This window comes from Thamnophis sirtalis, unplaced genomic scaffold (genome assembly GCF_051295495.1).
Source record: "Thamnophis sirtalis isolate CommonGarterSnake01/CBP01778 unplaced genomic scaffold, rThaSir2_p1.2 scaffold_9, whole genome shotgun sequence".
Classification (NCBI taxonomy): Eukaryota; Metazoa; Chordata; class Lepidosauria; order Squamata; family Natricidae; genus Thamnophis; species Thamnophis sirtalis.
In genome coordinates, this window is record NW_028261389.1 from 56,392,173 (window position 1) to 56,408,947 (window position 16,775).

Genomic DNA, 16,775 nt, shown 5'->3' on the forward strand with positions numbered 1-16,775 from the left:
CAGAGTTGAAGTCCACAGGTCTTAAAGTTGCCAAGGTTGGAGACCACTGGGATCTAGATGCCCAGGCAGTCAGGTTCCATGCTTGCAACATGGATTGTTCTTTTTTTTTAAGGCAGTTCGGTGTCCTGGAGAATCTTGTCTAGTCCTAGATTATAGTCGTCCTCTTACTGTCACTTGATATCTACTTTGCATGTGATGCATTGAATCAGCTGGCTGTTGATGAAAGTGTAGTATAGGCCAAAGGCATCTTGTTTTGCAAATGCTCACACAGATACTTGCATTTACTCTTGGCACCTGACTCCCCAAGTACCACTCCTTAAGAATTAAAAAAAATCAATCAGAATAGAGCTGGAAGGGACATTGGAGATCTTTTAGTCCCACCCCTGCTAAAGCAGGAGACCCTATGCCATTTCAGAAAGGTGGCTGTCCAGTCTTTTCTTTTTTTTTAATAAAGATTTTTATTAACAAACATGTAAAATACACACACACAAAAGTTAGACGTACACCACATTTATTCAATACAGTAAGAACAGGAACTTCCTGTTTTTTATAATAGCAATCATCAATCGATACCGCTCACCTTATATTATTTCCCCTTCTATTGTATTTCATTTAGATTTCACCATTCTTAACCCTCTTATTTTACTCATAACTGTTATTTTTGAGTTTTGTTATATTCTTTCATTGATTTTTGTTTCTTTCCTCCAACCACCTATACCATTTATCTCATATCTGGTAGAATTCTGATTCTTCCTTTCCCTGGATTTCTTTAATTAGTTTATCCATTTCGGCACAGCCCATAACCTTTCTTATTATTTCATCTTCACTTGGGATTAATTTGTTTTTCCATTTCTGGGCAAAGGCAATCCTTGCCGCCGTAATTATATGTAGTATTAAATACTGGATTTCTTTTTTGTATTTCGCAGACATAATTCCTAATAAAAAAACGTCAGGTTTCCATTCTATTTTAACCCCTGTTATTGCCGCCAATGTTTGATCCTTTTCCAAAAAGAATTTGCCTCCTCACAGGTCCACCATAAATGATAATGTGTTCCGTATTGATTCACATTTCCAGCATTTTGGGGAGGTATTTGTTAAGATTTTAGCTAAACGTGTTGGTGCCAGGTGCCATCTGTAAAACATTTTGTACTGGTTTTCCTTCTATGCAATTGATAGTGTCATTTTTAAGTTGGTTCCCCAAAATTGTCCAGTCTTTTCTTAAAAACCTCCAGTGATGAAGCTCCTACAACTTCTGAAGGCAAGCTGTTCCACTGGTTAATTGTCCTCACTGTTAAGATGGTTCTCCTTAGTTCCAAGTTGCTTCTGTCCTTGATTAGTTTCCATCTATTGTTTCTTGTCCTGTCCTCTGGTGCTTTAGAAAATACATTGACCCTCTCTTCTTTGTGGCAGCCGTTCAAATACTGGGATACTGCTATCATGTCACCCCTAGTCCTTTTCTTTAGACTGGTCCAGTGGTGGGATTCAGCCAGTTCACACCTATTCGGGAGAACCGGTTGGTAACTTTCTAAGCAGTTCGGAGAACCGATTGTTGGAAGAAATCTCATTTTGGTTTTTTTTCACTTTACAGGCTAATCCTGTAAGGAAGACAGGAAGGAAATATTCTGGGTTGTTTCTAGCCTAATCTTTATTGCCCTGCTTACAGAAACTGCCTCTTCGGTTAACCTTTATTACATTGTAACAGCTAAGGCAAAGCGCCCATCGACCTGAGTGACATTGAGTTGGCCACACCCACCCAGTCACAAGACCACCAAGCCACACCTACCCAGCTGGTCATTAGGGAAGAGGACCGGTTGTTCAATTATTTGAATCCCACCACTGGACTGGCCATACCCAATTCCTGCAAACATTTTTATGTTTTTGTCTCCAGGTCTTTAAACATCTTAGTTGCTCTTCTTTGCACTTTTTTCCAAAGTCTCAACATCTTTTTTATAATGTGAGGACCAAAACTAGATGCAGTACTCCAGGTATAGCTTTATACTAAGGCTTTATAGAGAGGTACAAATACTTCACATTATTTTGATTCAATGCCTCTGTTTATACAACCAAGGATTTTATTAGCTTTTTTGGCTACTGCCACACACTGCTGTCTAAGTGATCATCTACTAGGCCTCCAAGATCCCTCTCAAATTTACCATTTTTGAGCCAGGTTTCGCCTATTCTGTACTTGTGCCTTTGTTTGTTTTTTCTGCCTAGGTCTAAAATCTTACTTTTCTCCACATTAAATTCATGTTGTTGGATAGGGCCCATCATTCAAGTCTGTCAATCTTTTTGCATCCTGAGCTTGTCTTCTGGGGTGTTGGCTATTCCTGCCAGCTTAGTATCATCTGCAAATGTGAAGAGTTCCTCTTCTATAGTATAGTGTAGTGTAGTGTACTATTATATATATGTGTGTGTGTGTGTGTGTGTGTGTGTGTGTGTGTGAGATAGATAATAGAGATAGAGATAAATAGATAGATAGATAGATAGATAGATAGATAGATAGATGATAGATAGATAGATAGATAGATAGATAGATAGATAGATAGATAGATAGATAGATAAACACATTAAGTGATTTACCCTTGCCTTTCATGGCACATCAAATTGGTGCTTGAGCAAGAATAACTGGACAAAAGGATTATGATTCTAGAAAAAAGCAATTGGTGTGGATATCACAAAGCAGTGTATCACAAGATATGCTTTGTTCATATGCTGCAAACAAAACCTATACAGAATGTTTTTAAAGGCTTTAGAAAATCAGTCAGATTGGATTTGAGCTTCAGGTCTAATATAGATGTGAAATGTGGAGTATAGTAATTTGTATTTTCAAATTCTTTCTAATGAGAATATAAAGTTCTCATTAACTCTAATAGAAGGTTTTATTTATACATTTGACAAATCAGACACCAAGTGAAGTTAATTTTTTACCACAGGACATTTATATCCTTTGCATCCTCTCTATGTGTTTGAATAACGTATATCACTTTCTTTGGTTTCTGGGATAATAATTTGGGAAATGATAGCATGTCTTCAGAATCATCCCTTTCTGTCAAACTAACCACACTGTCATAGAATGATATAAAATGAGGCATCACCCCTTTAAGGAAAGTCAAACTGAAAAAATATTTTAAAAAATCAAATATTGGTATTATTTCTACTATGGCCCCATGAATGTTGCTGAACTAGAATCCTACAACCCCAATTAGAAAAGGCCACACTAGGGAATTGTGGGAGATGCAGTTCAGCAATATCTGGAGAGTTATATATTCTTCAATCCTTTGGGTCCTAAAACATCAGTGAGAGTTACACTTTCCTACAGCATGGTGGCAATGTAAAAAGATTGGGAGAAATATGGGCATCTGATATAGCATGTTGTCTCCAGGCCATGAGGGGTACAAAATATATCAGTGTAAGTTTGCTCTTTCAACAACACTGTCAGGATGCACAGCCTGGGCATCATTTAGCTGAAACAGGAGGACACTTTCACTTAGCCAGTGTTGCTGGCCCCTTCCTGATGCACTGATTCAAATACCTGCATTTCTTTTATATCCATAAGTAACAACTGACTTTAGCTATATTTCACCACTTTACCAGACATCACAATTCCTCCTAGCATGTTCTGGAATTCATCTGGCCAAATATAAACTATGCCAGCATGGAACATTCCATGAACCGTGTATTGCAATCTTGCATGGTTATTAAAACACACACACACACACACACACACACACACACCAAACAAAAAACAGTTACATAGGATTTTAAAGTTCTGACAAATATTAAGGTTTACTGAAGAGACAGACAGAATTTTAATGCCCAATGCAAATAGTAACTAATTAGACAGGAAGGAAGGAAGGAAGGAAGGAAGGAAGGAAGGAAGGAAGGAAGGAAGGAAGGAAGGAAGGAAGGAAGGAAGGACAGAAATTCAATGACTTGAGATTAGGATGAATGAATGTTTGCCTGCCATCACATTTTGCCAGTGACACATCACTGGCAAAGCTCTTCAGGGAAAGCATTTCTTCAGATGGTCCCTGATCAGGTAGCTTTTAGGGATGAAAAAAGATATTTAAATATTATTTTCATAAAGAGCTTGTCTGACAGCAACTTTCTGGAGTCAAATCTTGGCCATTTCATCTTCCCAGCTTTTACTATGATAAATTATTTCATACAGGTCTTTTAACAAACTGTGCTGTTCCTGGATTCTATGTAGGTCTTTTTAAGATATCCTTGAAATGCTTATGATAAATGATTTTTTGGTATTTATTACTGAATATTTGCATCTGAGGTGTGGCAAAATTCTCCTGCTTAGGAGCCTAGAAGAGATCAAGTTATCATAAATAAAGGTGCTGTTCTCTGGACAATTCCAATAACTTTTTGGGCTAAAACTCTTCAAGTATGGACCCCCCCCCCTTTAGAAGTTATTTAAAGATTACCAGAAAGGCTCTGCAAACCCAGTGTACTCCCTGCTCCCATGATTTATGCAGCCTTATCCTTTGGGGATGGGCTGGAAGGATGAGCATAGCAGGGCTGGGTTCAATTGAGGTTGGCTACTGTTGAAATACTGTAATTCACAATCCTTCTGTATCCACTCACTAGATTCAATCTTGACACAAAAAAACCCGGCAGCAGTGAATCTGAAATACCAGCACTGGAACATAGGAAAGGGAGTGGTCTCCTAAAGAATGAGAGTTCTGGAATACGTTGAACTAATGAAATAGACTTGCAAAATAATTAGTGGGTCTAATGTTAGTTTTATCGGTAGACCAAGTCAAGTTTGTGCATGGGTATTATTTATTATTTATGTATGATTTCTATCTAGTTTTGACTCCTGGTGACTACAAGTGTATCCATGTAGTTTTCTTGACATTTTCAGACATTGCCTTTTTCCTGGGATTGAAAGAGAAGGACTGGTCCCCAAATCACCCACCTGGCTTCTCCATGCAAGACTAGAATTCACAGTCTCCCATTTTTAGCCCAATGCCTTTAAGACCTGCATCAGCTTGGCTCTTATTACAGCCAGTAGAATGACTGGAACCTGGGCAGCTTAATTTATCCTAAACAAGAGCAAATCATTGTCCAATGTACCGTACATGCTGAACAACCAGATATTTGATTAAATTTCCAGGATTTTGCTGGAGGATTGGACCCAAAGCCCCAACTGTCCCATTCTAAGTCTCTTATCTATTTTGACTCTCTGCCTGCTTTAGTTTCTTGAAGCTCCTTCTTACACTTTTTTTTATTTTGCTGCCAGCAACCACGCCCTGGATTCCATGCTCTCAATATGAGCAAAACAGTTTGGAGTCTCTCTCTCTCTCTTCTCTACCATTAATGCCCTTTAAAATACCTATGCATTACCAGCCAACCCCATATGCCCTTTAATTTAAAGGCTTTAAACGATCATTTCCAATGCGAATGCAATCCAGTGCACCTTTGTAGGCAACGCATTTGCCATTTCTGCTGTTTATGGTACCCATCAACGGGTTATGTTTAATAAAATACCACGAAGAACAAACCAGCTCTTTAATATAATCATGTGCATACTGTACTAATTATGGAGCCAGGGTTTTTTTTTTGGGGGGGGGGGGGACGGGACGGGGAGGGAGAGAGAAAAAAGCGAATAAAAACATTTTGAAATATAGCAGCCTGGAACGAAAGATCCTCACGTCGGGCAGAGAGAAGCCCACGTTTCCAAAGCCTACAAGTTTTTCCGTGCAGAAGCTTCGTAATTAGACCATCAATTTTGAATCCGGCTCGTTCCGCGTGATTCCTCGTCCTGGAGCAGAACCCCAAGGCAGCCCCGTGACTTTGGCATCACAGCTTTGACAGAACTAGGAGAGAAGCAGAACAGTAGAAGGCTCTCTTTTATCTATCTATCTATCTATCTATCTATCTATCTATCTATCTATCTATCTATCTATCTATCTATCTATCTATCTATCTATCTATCTATCTATCTATCTATCTATCTATCTATCTATCTATCGCCTCCGGCTTTCAATATTGGGGGGATAAAGAGACGACGGCGGGAGGGGGGGATCTGTTGAACACGGTTAGGGTGTCCTGTAATGGGTGGCATCCCCCCCCGCCCCCTGGCGTCCCCGCATCCTTAGGGGGATCATGTGCCTCAAGACCTATCAACTCTGCCCCAGAGGTAGCAGCAGAAGGAAACTCTGGCGGGTGGCCAACCGGGCCACTTGGAGATACCTCCCACTCGGCAGCCGTCTCTGCGTGGGCGTGCGGGTGCTGGGGGGGGGGGAACCGTGCGTGCTGCCAGCGTCAGGTCCCGTCCTTCTTCGGATCCTGTCATTTACCCATCAGAAAGATTTCTGCAGCGCCTCCAGCCAGCCCAAGAAAGCATGTCTGGGAGCAAATACGTAGATTCCGAGGTAGGAGCTGCTTTGCATTTTTTTAAAAAAACGGCTTGACATTCCTGGCAGCCGGTTACCTGCTCCAGCCGTCTCGCGAAGCCCTCTTTGGCTCGCCCCTTATCTCTTATCTTCTCCACCTCGGAGCCTCTTCCCGAGAGGGGAGGAAATCCGGACTTTTCCGGGCAAGGGGAGGTTATTCTCTCGGTGGTGGCCGGTAACTCGATCTCCTTGGCTGGGCACTTCTCTTTCCTCCCCCTTCCCCCTCCCGTCCCGAGCTGGGTTGCTCAGTTTCTTTCGCCCCGCAGCAGTCGAAAGACCGCACCAGTTCGGGCGTCTCCACCCTGAGACCAGCAAGCAAACGGCTCTCGGCGCGTAAGTGCGGGACGGGGGGGGGGAGGGGGAGGCTTTGCCGCTCTGCAAAAAGTCTCGGGTGCAGGACCCCAGTCACACACACACACACACACACACACACCACAGACAGACAGACAGCCCGTGTTGTGGCCATTAATCAAGGCGGGAGAGAGGATTTCTGGAGAAGGCTGCCCCGAGTCCAGCGGCCAGGCGTTCGTCGAGGGGGCTCTTTCGCTCTTAGGAGGAGCAGATCTCTTGCACCCATCCAGAAGAGGGCAACGAGGGGTTGGGGTTGCCTTAACAGAATGCCTCCGCCCGAGAGTTTTCATGGCTGACTTACTGAGGTTTCGGGACTTGTTTTTTTTTTAAAAAAAAACCCTTTGAAGTAAAACCGACCGGGCATCGAGAAGTTCATTTTAAGAGCATCTCCCCAAAACGCAGCAAGGTTAGAAAACTGGTTTTCTTTTTCCCCGGACACCATCACCTTTCCGACGCGGCCCAGTCTACATGCAGTGACCAGGCTGGCTGGGTGCTGGTTATTAAGAGTGCCAAGACTTTTGACAGCTTCAAGTTGGAAGAGGCTTGAAAGTTCACTTTTCATTGTCACTTGATTTCAAATTCAATCTTTTGAAGTCTCGTCCATCACCCCGTGATTTAATACTAAGGAGTAGTTAGATATTGCCCTCTTCATCCCAAACCTGCCTGCGGGAAAATCGGGCCAAAACTGTTGCACTTTTAATGATCGCTGCGTGGCCTCTTTTCCCACCTACCCCAATTCCTTGGGACGCTCAACTGAGGCGGGCGAAGAGCTTTTATGCCAACTTCAGATCCTGCCTGGATAGTCCAAGCAAGGAGTCATTTTTCTAGCAGATCTTAGAACGAAATAAAAGGAGGCTTTAGGCGATGCACCCGCGTTTCTTCCAGGGCCAAAGGGGAGCTCATGCAATGCCCCCCAAATATCGTAGGCACTAAAGTGAAGAGGCTCCGTCTAACCAATTTGGACCTGTGAATTGTTGTCTGGTTTTCTCCCACGGCGGGTGGGTCATTCTGGCAGCCACCACATTGATCGGCGATTTCGGAGCTGGAAGCGCCGGAATTCAAGGGCGAGGTAGCCGCTCCCTGCCCCGCGGAGTTCGCCGCGCCCTGCTTCTGCCTGTAGAGGCCCCCTGGCGGCGCGAGGCGGAATTGCAGCTCAGGCCGGTTCCCAGAGGGGTGTGTTGGAAGTACCGTCCTTTTTAAAAAGCCCAGGGCCTTGAGGGACAGTGGCCGGATGAAGTTCCTCCTGCCTTGATCGGCTCCCCAATTCAGCCAGCAGCTCTGAATCGTCGCGGGAATCTTTTTCCCCACTCTTCCCTCCCTTTCCTTTCCCAGGGACGCTCAGTTCAAGGCAGCGCGGCGGACTGATCGTTTCCCCACCCATCTCCGCTTCCCTCTCCAGGATTATCTCTACACGGGGCCTCTCCGGGAGCAAGGCAACATCTACAAGCCCAACAACAAGGTCATGGCTGACGAACTGAGCGAGAAGGAATTCCAGGACGTCCACACCAAAGAAATCGACTTAGTTAACCGGGACCCCAAGCATCTCAACGACGAAGTGGTGAAGGTAGGAGTCCGAGATCTGTTTCTATGCTTCCCCCTCCTTCCCCCGGGTCGGAATGGACTGAGGGAGTAAGAAGATGCGCAGGGATTTCCCCAGGGAAACTCATGACAGTTTCTTTCCTAAACTCGGGTTTTCATACACTGGTAGAAGTTTGCATAATTTTTCTCAGTGCTCACTTTTTAAAGGCCAGTGTGTAAAATCCGACGCACGAACCAGCTGAGAGATGCAGGATGTACACCTTTATCTTGGTTAAGCCATTCTGATGGCCGAATGGGTCAGTTAACATGTTTCGATTAGAACGAGGAAAAACACTCTACTGCACGGGTGAAGCTTTTTAATGTTTACCGTCGTAATGGATTCTTTATTTGAATATATTATTACCTTTTACAAATGTTCAGTAAATAACTCTCCGGAAAAACTGCATGCAGCTGAATGTGGGTCTCTGTTTTCCAGCAAGTTAATATTTGAATAACTTGTTGGAACACCTGTAAAATGGAAACAATGCTAGTGACAAGAGTGCTAAAACTGTGGGAAAAGTAAAGGATCACAAGCTACATTGAAAAAAGAACAGTAGATCATGTAGAATGTGTTTTTGCTTTGGAGTTTTGGAATGGGGGTGGGGAGTGGCCATTCTCCATAAAGTTTTTGATGTTCTGCATGTGTTTATATTTAAGATGCCATGTGATTCTGGTGTCTTTTTTTAAATACTGGGCAATGTTAACTGTACACTCACTTCTCAGGGCTTACTGTTGAATAACCATAACCATTGCATTATTTTGCAACATCTGATCGTAGAAGAGAAAACAAGTTGCCACCTAGAATAAGTTTGGGAGGTTGTGTGATTAAGAGAAACATGCATTTGAATATTTTCTCATTAAACGTAACACTGTTCACAAGAACTTGCCTTCAGAAGTGCTACAAAAGGGAGGAGGAGGAGGAGGAGGGGAGAACCATGAATCATTAATTGGTAAGCTAAACAAATGGAAAAGAATAGGTCTGCAAGGTTTAATCTCTTTTGGATTATTTAATTCTAAAATGATGGAATTGGGCAAATTGTTTTTTTAAATAGATATTTTCAAATATGCAAATATTTGAAAATATTGCAATATGCAACTGCAAATATAAAGTGCCGCTTTAGAAACGTATTCCCCCTTTTTTTGTGTCACAGAAGGAAATGCCAGCTCTAAGATGAGGTTTATTAAAGGAGGGAAAGCAGGGATGTTGGGAAATATGTATATGTAGACTTTAATTTATTTATGCAATTTTTGTACTGTCCATCATACTTGCATGAATGAGCAGTTAACAAATAAAACAAAATCATATAAAAACCTCAGTCAAAAACAAAGTTAAAAACAAGATAGACATGAGTTAAAAAGAACAATTGCAAAACTGAAAGGCACACTTTGAGATGTGTACTGGAGGCCACAATATAAAGTAGACAGGGCCTGCCAAGACAAAAACAAAATTTGAATTTAAGTTAATTCTCAGTTCACCCTTTCCATCTGGTGGCAACTTCTGGAGATGGTCTAGAAGTCTCATATAGGTTTTGGGGGGTTGCATATGGCCTCACATTGAAAGCCATAAATATAACAGTGGTGACATTTTGTTCCGAGCCATTGCCCGGTACAAGTAAATTTAGAATTTAATTGCATGCAGATAAATCTCACCACTTCTGGACGCACAGTACTGGACTCTGAGGCAGAGTTTTTCAAAAGATTTTCTTTAAAAACTTCACTCAAATGCAGTTAGCAACAACCATATTAAATTTTCTTTAAGTATAAAGAAAGGGTGGGACTTGTATTCCCACAAAAAAAAAAAAAAAAAAAAAAAGCCATGGCCTCCATTTTGTGCTCAGAGATTTCAGTAAGTTTGTTGATGATTCAGAGGTTCTGCAGTTTGAAAAAAATGGCAAACCCATGCTCTTAAATCATTAAAGGATGGTCCAGATATCTGTCATTGGAAAAAAAAATGAAAATTTATATGATGTGGATTCCCAGTTGACGAAAAGAAAGAAATTATTATTTTACTCTATCTTCTAGCTTCAAGTCTCAGTATTTCTGCCTATGTAGGCACTGTGGCATCACAGATGGGCTAGTGTGGGATGGCAGAATTAGAATTTGTGGAAGTAGACAAAAACCAAACTAAAAGAGCGGAGGGAAGGTAAAAACAAGAGAAAAACAAGAGAAGCGGGCTTTCCCAAAAGGTGGCTCTATACCAGGGGTGTCAAACTGGCAGCCCGTGGGCCAGTTGCATCACAGGCAGGCCACGCCCACCCCAGCTCCAATGGGAAAAACATTGCAAAATGTCACATGATGGCAATGTGGTACCGTGAGTTTGACACCTGTGTTCTATACTAGTGCCTATTAAAAGTGGTACCAGTAAACATTTGCACTCATTAGAGTAAGTCAGAGGAATGGTGTCATTGCAATGGCTGCAGGGTCTGTGGAGAAAGCAACCAATAGGGTGGGGGTGGGGGGAAGACAGAGATTAAGACTAAGGATAGGGTCCAATCTGCCCCTCTTCCTCACTTTTTCCCTCTGATACCTGAAGCAGCCAATGTACTATATGCCTACAGTAATGTTCAGGTCAGCCCTGGGCCCATGCATTAGAGAAGGCTGGGAAAGGCCTGGCTGGATTTTATACTATCACATTGTGCTGCAGGTTCCATCTGGCTTGCACTGACTTAAAACCAAGACATGCAATCACTGAAAGTTGCACTTGGCTTTTTGGTGAGATGCCAGAGACTTCATGCTGAAGAACAGGAGCACAAGTGGGGAAAGCTAGAATAAAAGTGCTTTGGTTTCTATTCAATGTAATTAATTAAAGCCCATTGAAATTAATTAAATACAGTTCAAATGATTCCTCTTAGTGTATTGCATCAATTTAACCTTTTCCCATATGAGAAATTGCCATTTGGTGGCAAATTTGGAGTGAAGTTGAAAGTCTCAGTTAGGGCTGTACAGCCGGGGGGGGGGGGGGGCTTCCAAAATTGCAGCAACGGGTTCGCTACGGGGAGACATTTTTCACCCTCCCCCAGGTTCCAGAGGATTTCCTTGAGCCTCCGGGAGGGCAAAAACTGCTTTCCCCGAGCTCTGGAGGCCCTCCAGAAACAGGCCCATTTCTGGACTTCTGGAAGTTCCGGTAGGCCCATTTTATGTCCTCCTCAGGCTCCAGAGGTTTTCTTTGAGCCTCCGGGAGGGCAAAAATTGCTTCCCTCAGGTTTCAGAGGCCCTCCAGAAACAGGCCCATTTCTGGACTTCTGGAACTTCTGGTAAGCCCCTTTCACTCCCTCCCCAAGCCTCCGTGTGGGCCCTGTATTTACCTGGTATGATGAATGGGCCATGTGGAGACTCCTGGGAGGGGAGGAGTGAGAGGGGCGGGGCAGCGTGGGTGTGGCTAGCCATGGGTGGCATTTGGGGGTTCGCCAAACTGGGCAGAATTCTAGCTAGAGGATCGCCTGAACCTGTGAGAACTGCCTGCAGCCCACCCCTGTGTAAAGCGCTATCAGGCCTGAAACTTACTTATGAGAGAGAGAAATCCATGTTACACGGCAGTGTTGCCTAGTGGAAGTTTGTAAGGGGGACAAACTGAGTTTAACACTATTGTTTAGAATATTGGAGTGGGCAAGATTTTTCTAGTATTTCTGAGGAAGGTTGATATACATGAGAAAGCTTTGTTGAAGACTGCCCAGAGTCACTTTTTTTGTGAAATGGGCAGCTAGGTAAATTTGACAACTAAATAAAATAAAATGTATTTTAGCCAACAAGCAACTGAATTTTTGCTTCTGGAATTTAAATTTACAAATTTCTATGAAGGACGTTTATGAAATTGAGGGGGACTCAAGTTGATTCTGGTTATTTGTTTTTAGTTAGCGTTATAAAACTGCTCTTTAGAAGGCCAGATCCTGAAGATGAAACTCAAATATTTTGGCCACCTAATGAGAAGGAAGGACTCACTGGAGAAGCACCTAATGCTGGGAAAGATTGAGCGCAAAAGAAGAAGGAGGCAATAGAGGAAGGGGTGGCTGGATGGAGTCACCAAAGCAGTAGGCGTGAGCTTAAATGGACTCCAGAGGATGGTAGAGGACAGGAAGACCTGGAAGAATGTTGTCCATGGGGTTGCTATGGGTCGGACACGCCTTCGCAACTGGCAACAGCAATAAAATTGTAGGTAATTTGTAATAGAAGAAGAGTATATAGATACTGATGAATAATCTGTTCAAATATTCAGATGGTGGTTATGACTACGTGACTGAAGCTCCACCACATTTGACGTGCATGTGATATCAACACATATACCAAAAGCCTCAGGGCTTTGATTGCACAGTTGTGATCTCCATCTTGACTTCTTTGACTCATCCCTTCAAACACTCCTGGTGCGTGTGTGTGTGTGTGTGTGTGTGTGTGTGTGTGTGTGTGTGTGTGTGTGTGTTTTCATCTGAGGTTCGAAATCTAGTATGCTCACATTTCATAGGCTTGAAGAAGTTCTTAAGCTACTTCATATCCTGAAAGGAAATTATATCATTCACAGTGTTTTGCTTACAATGTTTTGCTCACAATGTCTTGCTTGCATTATTAACATTTCTTTTGTCTCAAAGCTAATTCAGATGTTTCCTTCTATAGCACAAGTGGTTCAGTGAGCTGATTAGGAACATACTGTCTATTACTTAAGAGATTGTATATTTGGATGTTTCTGCCTCTTGTATGTTTTCTAATGCCAGAACTCACTTCCCTGAGATTCTCTCAAGAACTGTCTTTTAATTGATTGCCAAATGAGCATACATCACTGTCTAGTATATCTGTATTCTATAGTGGTATACTAAAGTCAGCATTGTCACATTTCTCTTCTCGGTTTCCATTAGTTCTTAATTTTTACCAAAAGAATAGGAAACTTTCACTTTCTCCACCAAATAATCATTGTTAGGATAGGCCAAATGGCCTTCTAATCTAGACCCTTCCACCAGACACTACCATGTAGGTACCTCTTCTAAACCCAACAATCATCCAGCAGAATTTTCCCCACAAGTCAAATATTCTGATTTCTGCCATTGCAAATCCAAATTGAGAGACAGTCTTAAATTTGAGACTCTAGTCTAATATACTTTTAGGTAGAACTAAGCACCACTAAAGACTAAATTTCTTTTGAAGAACAACACACTGAATTGGATTTGGGTTTTTCACCAGAAGGCAACATTGTCCCATAGTACATAAAGTCTTCTTGCAAAACAATACATGAGAAAGTAGCTTAATACTGCAACATAACTTTTTTAAAAAAAATTGGGAAGAGAAAATAGGCTTGGGAAGAAGGGAGCGTTTGGGGAATTCAGAGCACATACTTCTTAGCTTGTTCTTCAGAGCAGATGAAGGTCGCAAAACAAGAACATCTTACAAGGCTTAGTGATATAAGGAAGGCAGGATGGAATCTACATTGCTCTCTAACAACATATCCAAACAGAAAGAGATGGATACTACTGGGAATAAAAGGCTGCTCACAAGAAAGAAAAATAAGGGCAAAAATGAGTATTTTAAAGGAAATGTTTGCAAACTTTCCCCCAGAGAGAAATCAAACATGTCAGTTACATCCAATGTGCTAAAGAAAAAATGGGAATGCTACTTTGCTACAAACAGGTTCAAATTATAGACCCATTAACTACAAATGGTTTTGCTTTCTCATCTCCATGTACCTACATGCTACTGGTGAGGCATTTCAAAAGCATAGACTCATCTGGTGCTTTTTAAAAAAGCTATCATGTTGGGGATGGAGGTTTGCAGCATTTTACTTTGAAGATAATTGCTGTTCTTTCATTCAGATAAAACAGCAGGCAACTCTTCATCACCTCCAAGAATACTTTAGAGCCAGATCCAAGTTACAAGTATAAACTGGGTGATGTTATATAAAGGTTATTTCAGACTGCAGTGACTAGGGGACTGATCTAATTTGTAGTAAAGTTTTGTATCCAAATTGAAAGTTCCCATTCTACACAATAGCATCCGGGGCAGGGGAAACTCCAAAATCATCAAGACATTGGAGAGAAATAGAAGGCTGGCCACATTTGCACATGTAACAAAAAGGGCACAACTTGAATCCAAATGCTCCGTTTGCCATCTTGCTCTCTCTCTCACACACACACACACACACACACACAGAGAGAGAGAGAGAGAGAGAGAGAGGGAGAGGGAGAGGGAGAGGGAGAGGGAGAGGGAGAGGGAGGGGGAGGGGGAGGGAGAGGGAGAGGGAGAGGGAGAGGGAGAGGGAGAGGGAGAGGGAGGGAGAGAGAGAGAGAGAGAGAGAGAGAGAGAGAGAGAGAGAGAGAGAGAGAGAGAGAGAGAGAGAGAGAGAGAAATGAAACTGGTTCTGCACGAGCAATTGATGAATTGTGACTAGACATAAGATTTGCAGGTTGTACTTTGGCTTTTCCTAAATTTTAAGTCCTTCTGGCCAAAATCTGGTGCAAAAGATGCCCATATAAAACTAAATTTTGGATCTCTTCAGAATTCATTGAACTGAACTGGACGTATATCTTTATTACATTTTTTTTTAAAGTATTACAGTTTTCCTTTATTGATTTGCATTCTTTTGTTGCTTCTTTTAGGAAGATACTTTTTTTTTACTGTTAAACTACTGAACATCAGAAATCCTTGCTGATTTAGAACAGATTACCAAAGAACTACAAGTTGCTGCAGATTTATTTTCTGCCCAGTCTAATAGGGATCTTGAAGTAAATGTTACTTTTGAACTGCAATTGTTTGGATCACCGATAAATACTTTTAGTCCCCTGTGTGAAGGACTGAGACAAAGTTCTCCTACCAAAGTCTGGAACAATAATAGTGCAAATTTGCTTTCTTTTCAAATGTGTTTCAGTTTCTCAATCTAACCACAGCTATGGTGTTTTCTGGTTGTCTCCTATCCTATCTGCAGATGCCATCTTTAAACATTTACTCTGTTTAACTCATGCTGTAACTGACCAGGCCCAGTCCTGCTTAGCTTTCAAGCCCAGACAAGGTTAGTTGGGCGTGGCCCATAGCCAAGTAGCTGAATGTGTGTAATTTTCTGCAAATATACCCATTTATCTAGGAATAGGCTTCTGTGAAATGAGTTCCTGTTTTAAATAAGCATGCATGGGATTGTTAATTAAGGTAAATGATAATGGAATGCATATTTTTTAAAATAAAGTTCTAGCGATTGCCACATATTTCATTGACTTGAAAGACACAATTCCTTTCTTGTGAGAAGTTTCTAGCTATTTAGTGTCTTTTTCTGAAAGTACACTTCTTTGAAATAAACATGGATCTTTAAGGCACAGAGTAGACCCTTCTTTGTCATCGTGTGATGTTCTTGATTTCCTTGAATGTTTGCTCCATCACAGCCATTTTAAGGTTTCTTCATTTTATGACAGATGATAATCATTCAGTATGGCCCCTCCAAAAATATGCATTTTGTTTTCATCCCAGTTATAGGGGCAGCTTTTGAAGGTATTCCTGTCAATTCATTCTTCGTGTTTCTTTCATACTAGGCATCCATTATAAGCTGCAAAGTTGTTTCATATAATGACACACAAATTATAATGTCATGATGAGAAATGATCAAATACATTTATTTGTTTGTGTCCTGCCTTTATTATTTTTATAAACAACTCAAGACAGCAAACATATCTAATCCTCCTTTCTTCTCCTATTTTCCTAACAATAACAACAACCCTTTGAGGTGAGTTGGGATTTCATGGCTAAGGCAGGATTAGCACTCACAATCTCTTAGTTTGTAGCCTCTCTCCCTGTCCCTCTGTCCCCCTCCTTTGGAAGATGGCATCAGCATGCTTGTAATATTATTTCCTATCCCTGCTCTCCTACCAGTAGATGCCTCATTTCCTTTATTCAACAAGTGATAGCTTAGCTCATGCTGTAACTTACAAACTGGTATTTTGAGTTTAATAAGAATGTAGAGAAAAATTGGTGACAATATTTGACCCAGTGTTTATGTATTCCCATAAAGCATAGAATTGGAAAAGGCTGCAAGGATCATTTACTTCAACATTTTGCAGCCCGCCAGAACCAATTATGTTTTCCTTGAGAAGAGGCTATCAAGATTCTTCCTAAAAATCTCTAGAGAATCCACAACTGAAATAACTTTCTTTTCTTTCTTACACTTAAATTAAATTTTAGAAAGCATAATTCATACCTACTATTTCTGGTCCTAGTTTTTGTGACAACAGAAAATATAAAGGGTTTTATTTCATGGAAGCACCTTTGGAATCTTTATCATTATAAGATGATTGTTAAGGTCTGTATTCAAAATCTAGTCTTTCGAAGATTGCTCTCCATCTCATGAGAGATCCTGAGCCACCCTATTCGGTCTCCTACAATATTCTAGAACAGTGGTTACCAACGTGGGGCAATTTGATTTTTAATGGGAGCAATTTGAACCTAAAAGGTTAATGGCCTTTTAGGCTTCCTCTGCAT

At 41.5% G+C, this 16,775-nt stretch overlaps 1 protein-coding gene and 1 long non-coding RNA gene across 5 annotated transcripts in view; one reads left to right on the forward strand and one right to left on the reverse strand.

Annotated features, from left to right (window-relative positions):
* Positions 1 to 5,577: 5,577 nt before the first annotated feature.
* LOC148044153 (uncharacterized) lies at positions 5,578 to 6,572 on the reverse strand. The gene is made up of 2 exons (XR_015697778.1): positions 6,446 to 6,572; positions 5,578 to 5,828 (listed from the first exon to the last, which is right to left on the reverse strand). It is a non-coding gene; the product is annotated as an uncharacterized LOC148044153 (long non-coding RNA).
* Positions 6,261 to 16,775, forward strand: part of CAV1 (caveolin 1) — a 44,126-nt gene continuing 33,611 nt past the window's right edge. Inside the window, exons 1-2 of one of the 4 annotated variants that reach the window (XM_014076674.2) lie at positions 6,261 to 6,386; positions 8,158 to 8,322. In XM_014076674.2, coding sequence (XP_013932149.1) covers positions 6,357 to 6,386; positions 8,158 to 8,322 — 195 coding nt within the window. In that variant the 5' untranslated portion in view covers positions 6,261 to 6,356. Of the gene's footprint in view, positions 6,387 to 6,607; positions 6,741 to 8,090; positions 8,323 to 16,775 lie in introns of those variants that run through there. The other 3 variants (XM_014076676.2, XM_014076675.2, XM_014076677.2) reach the window with 3 other exon arrangements.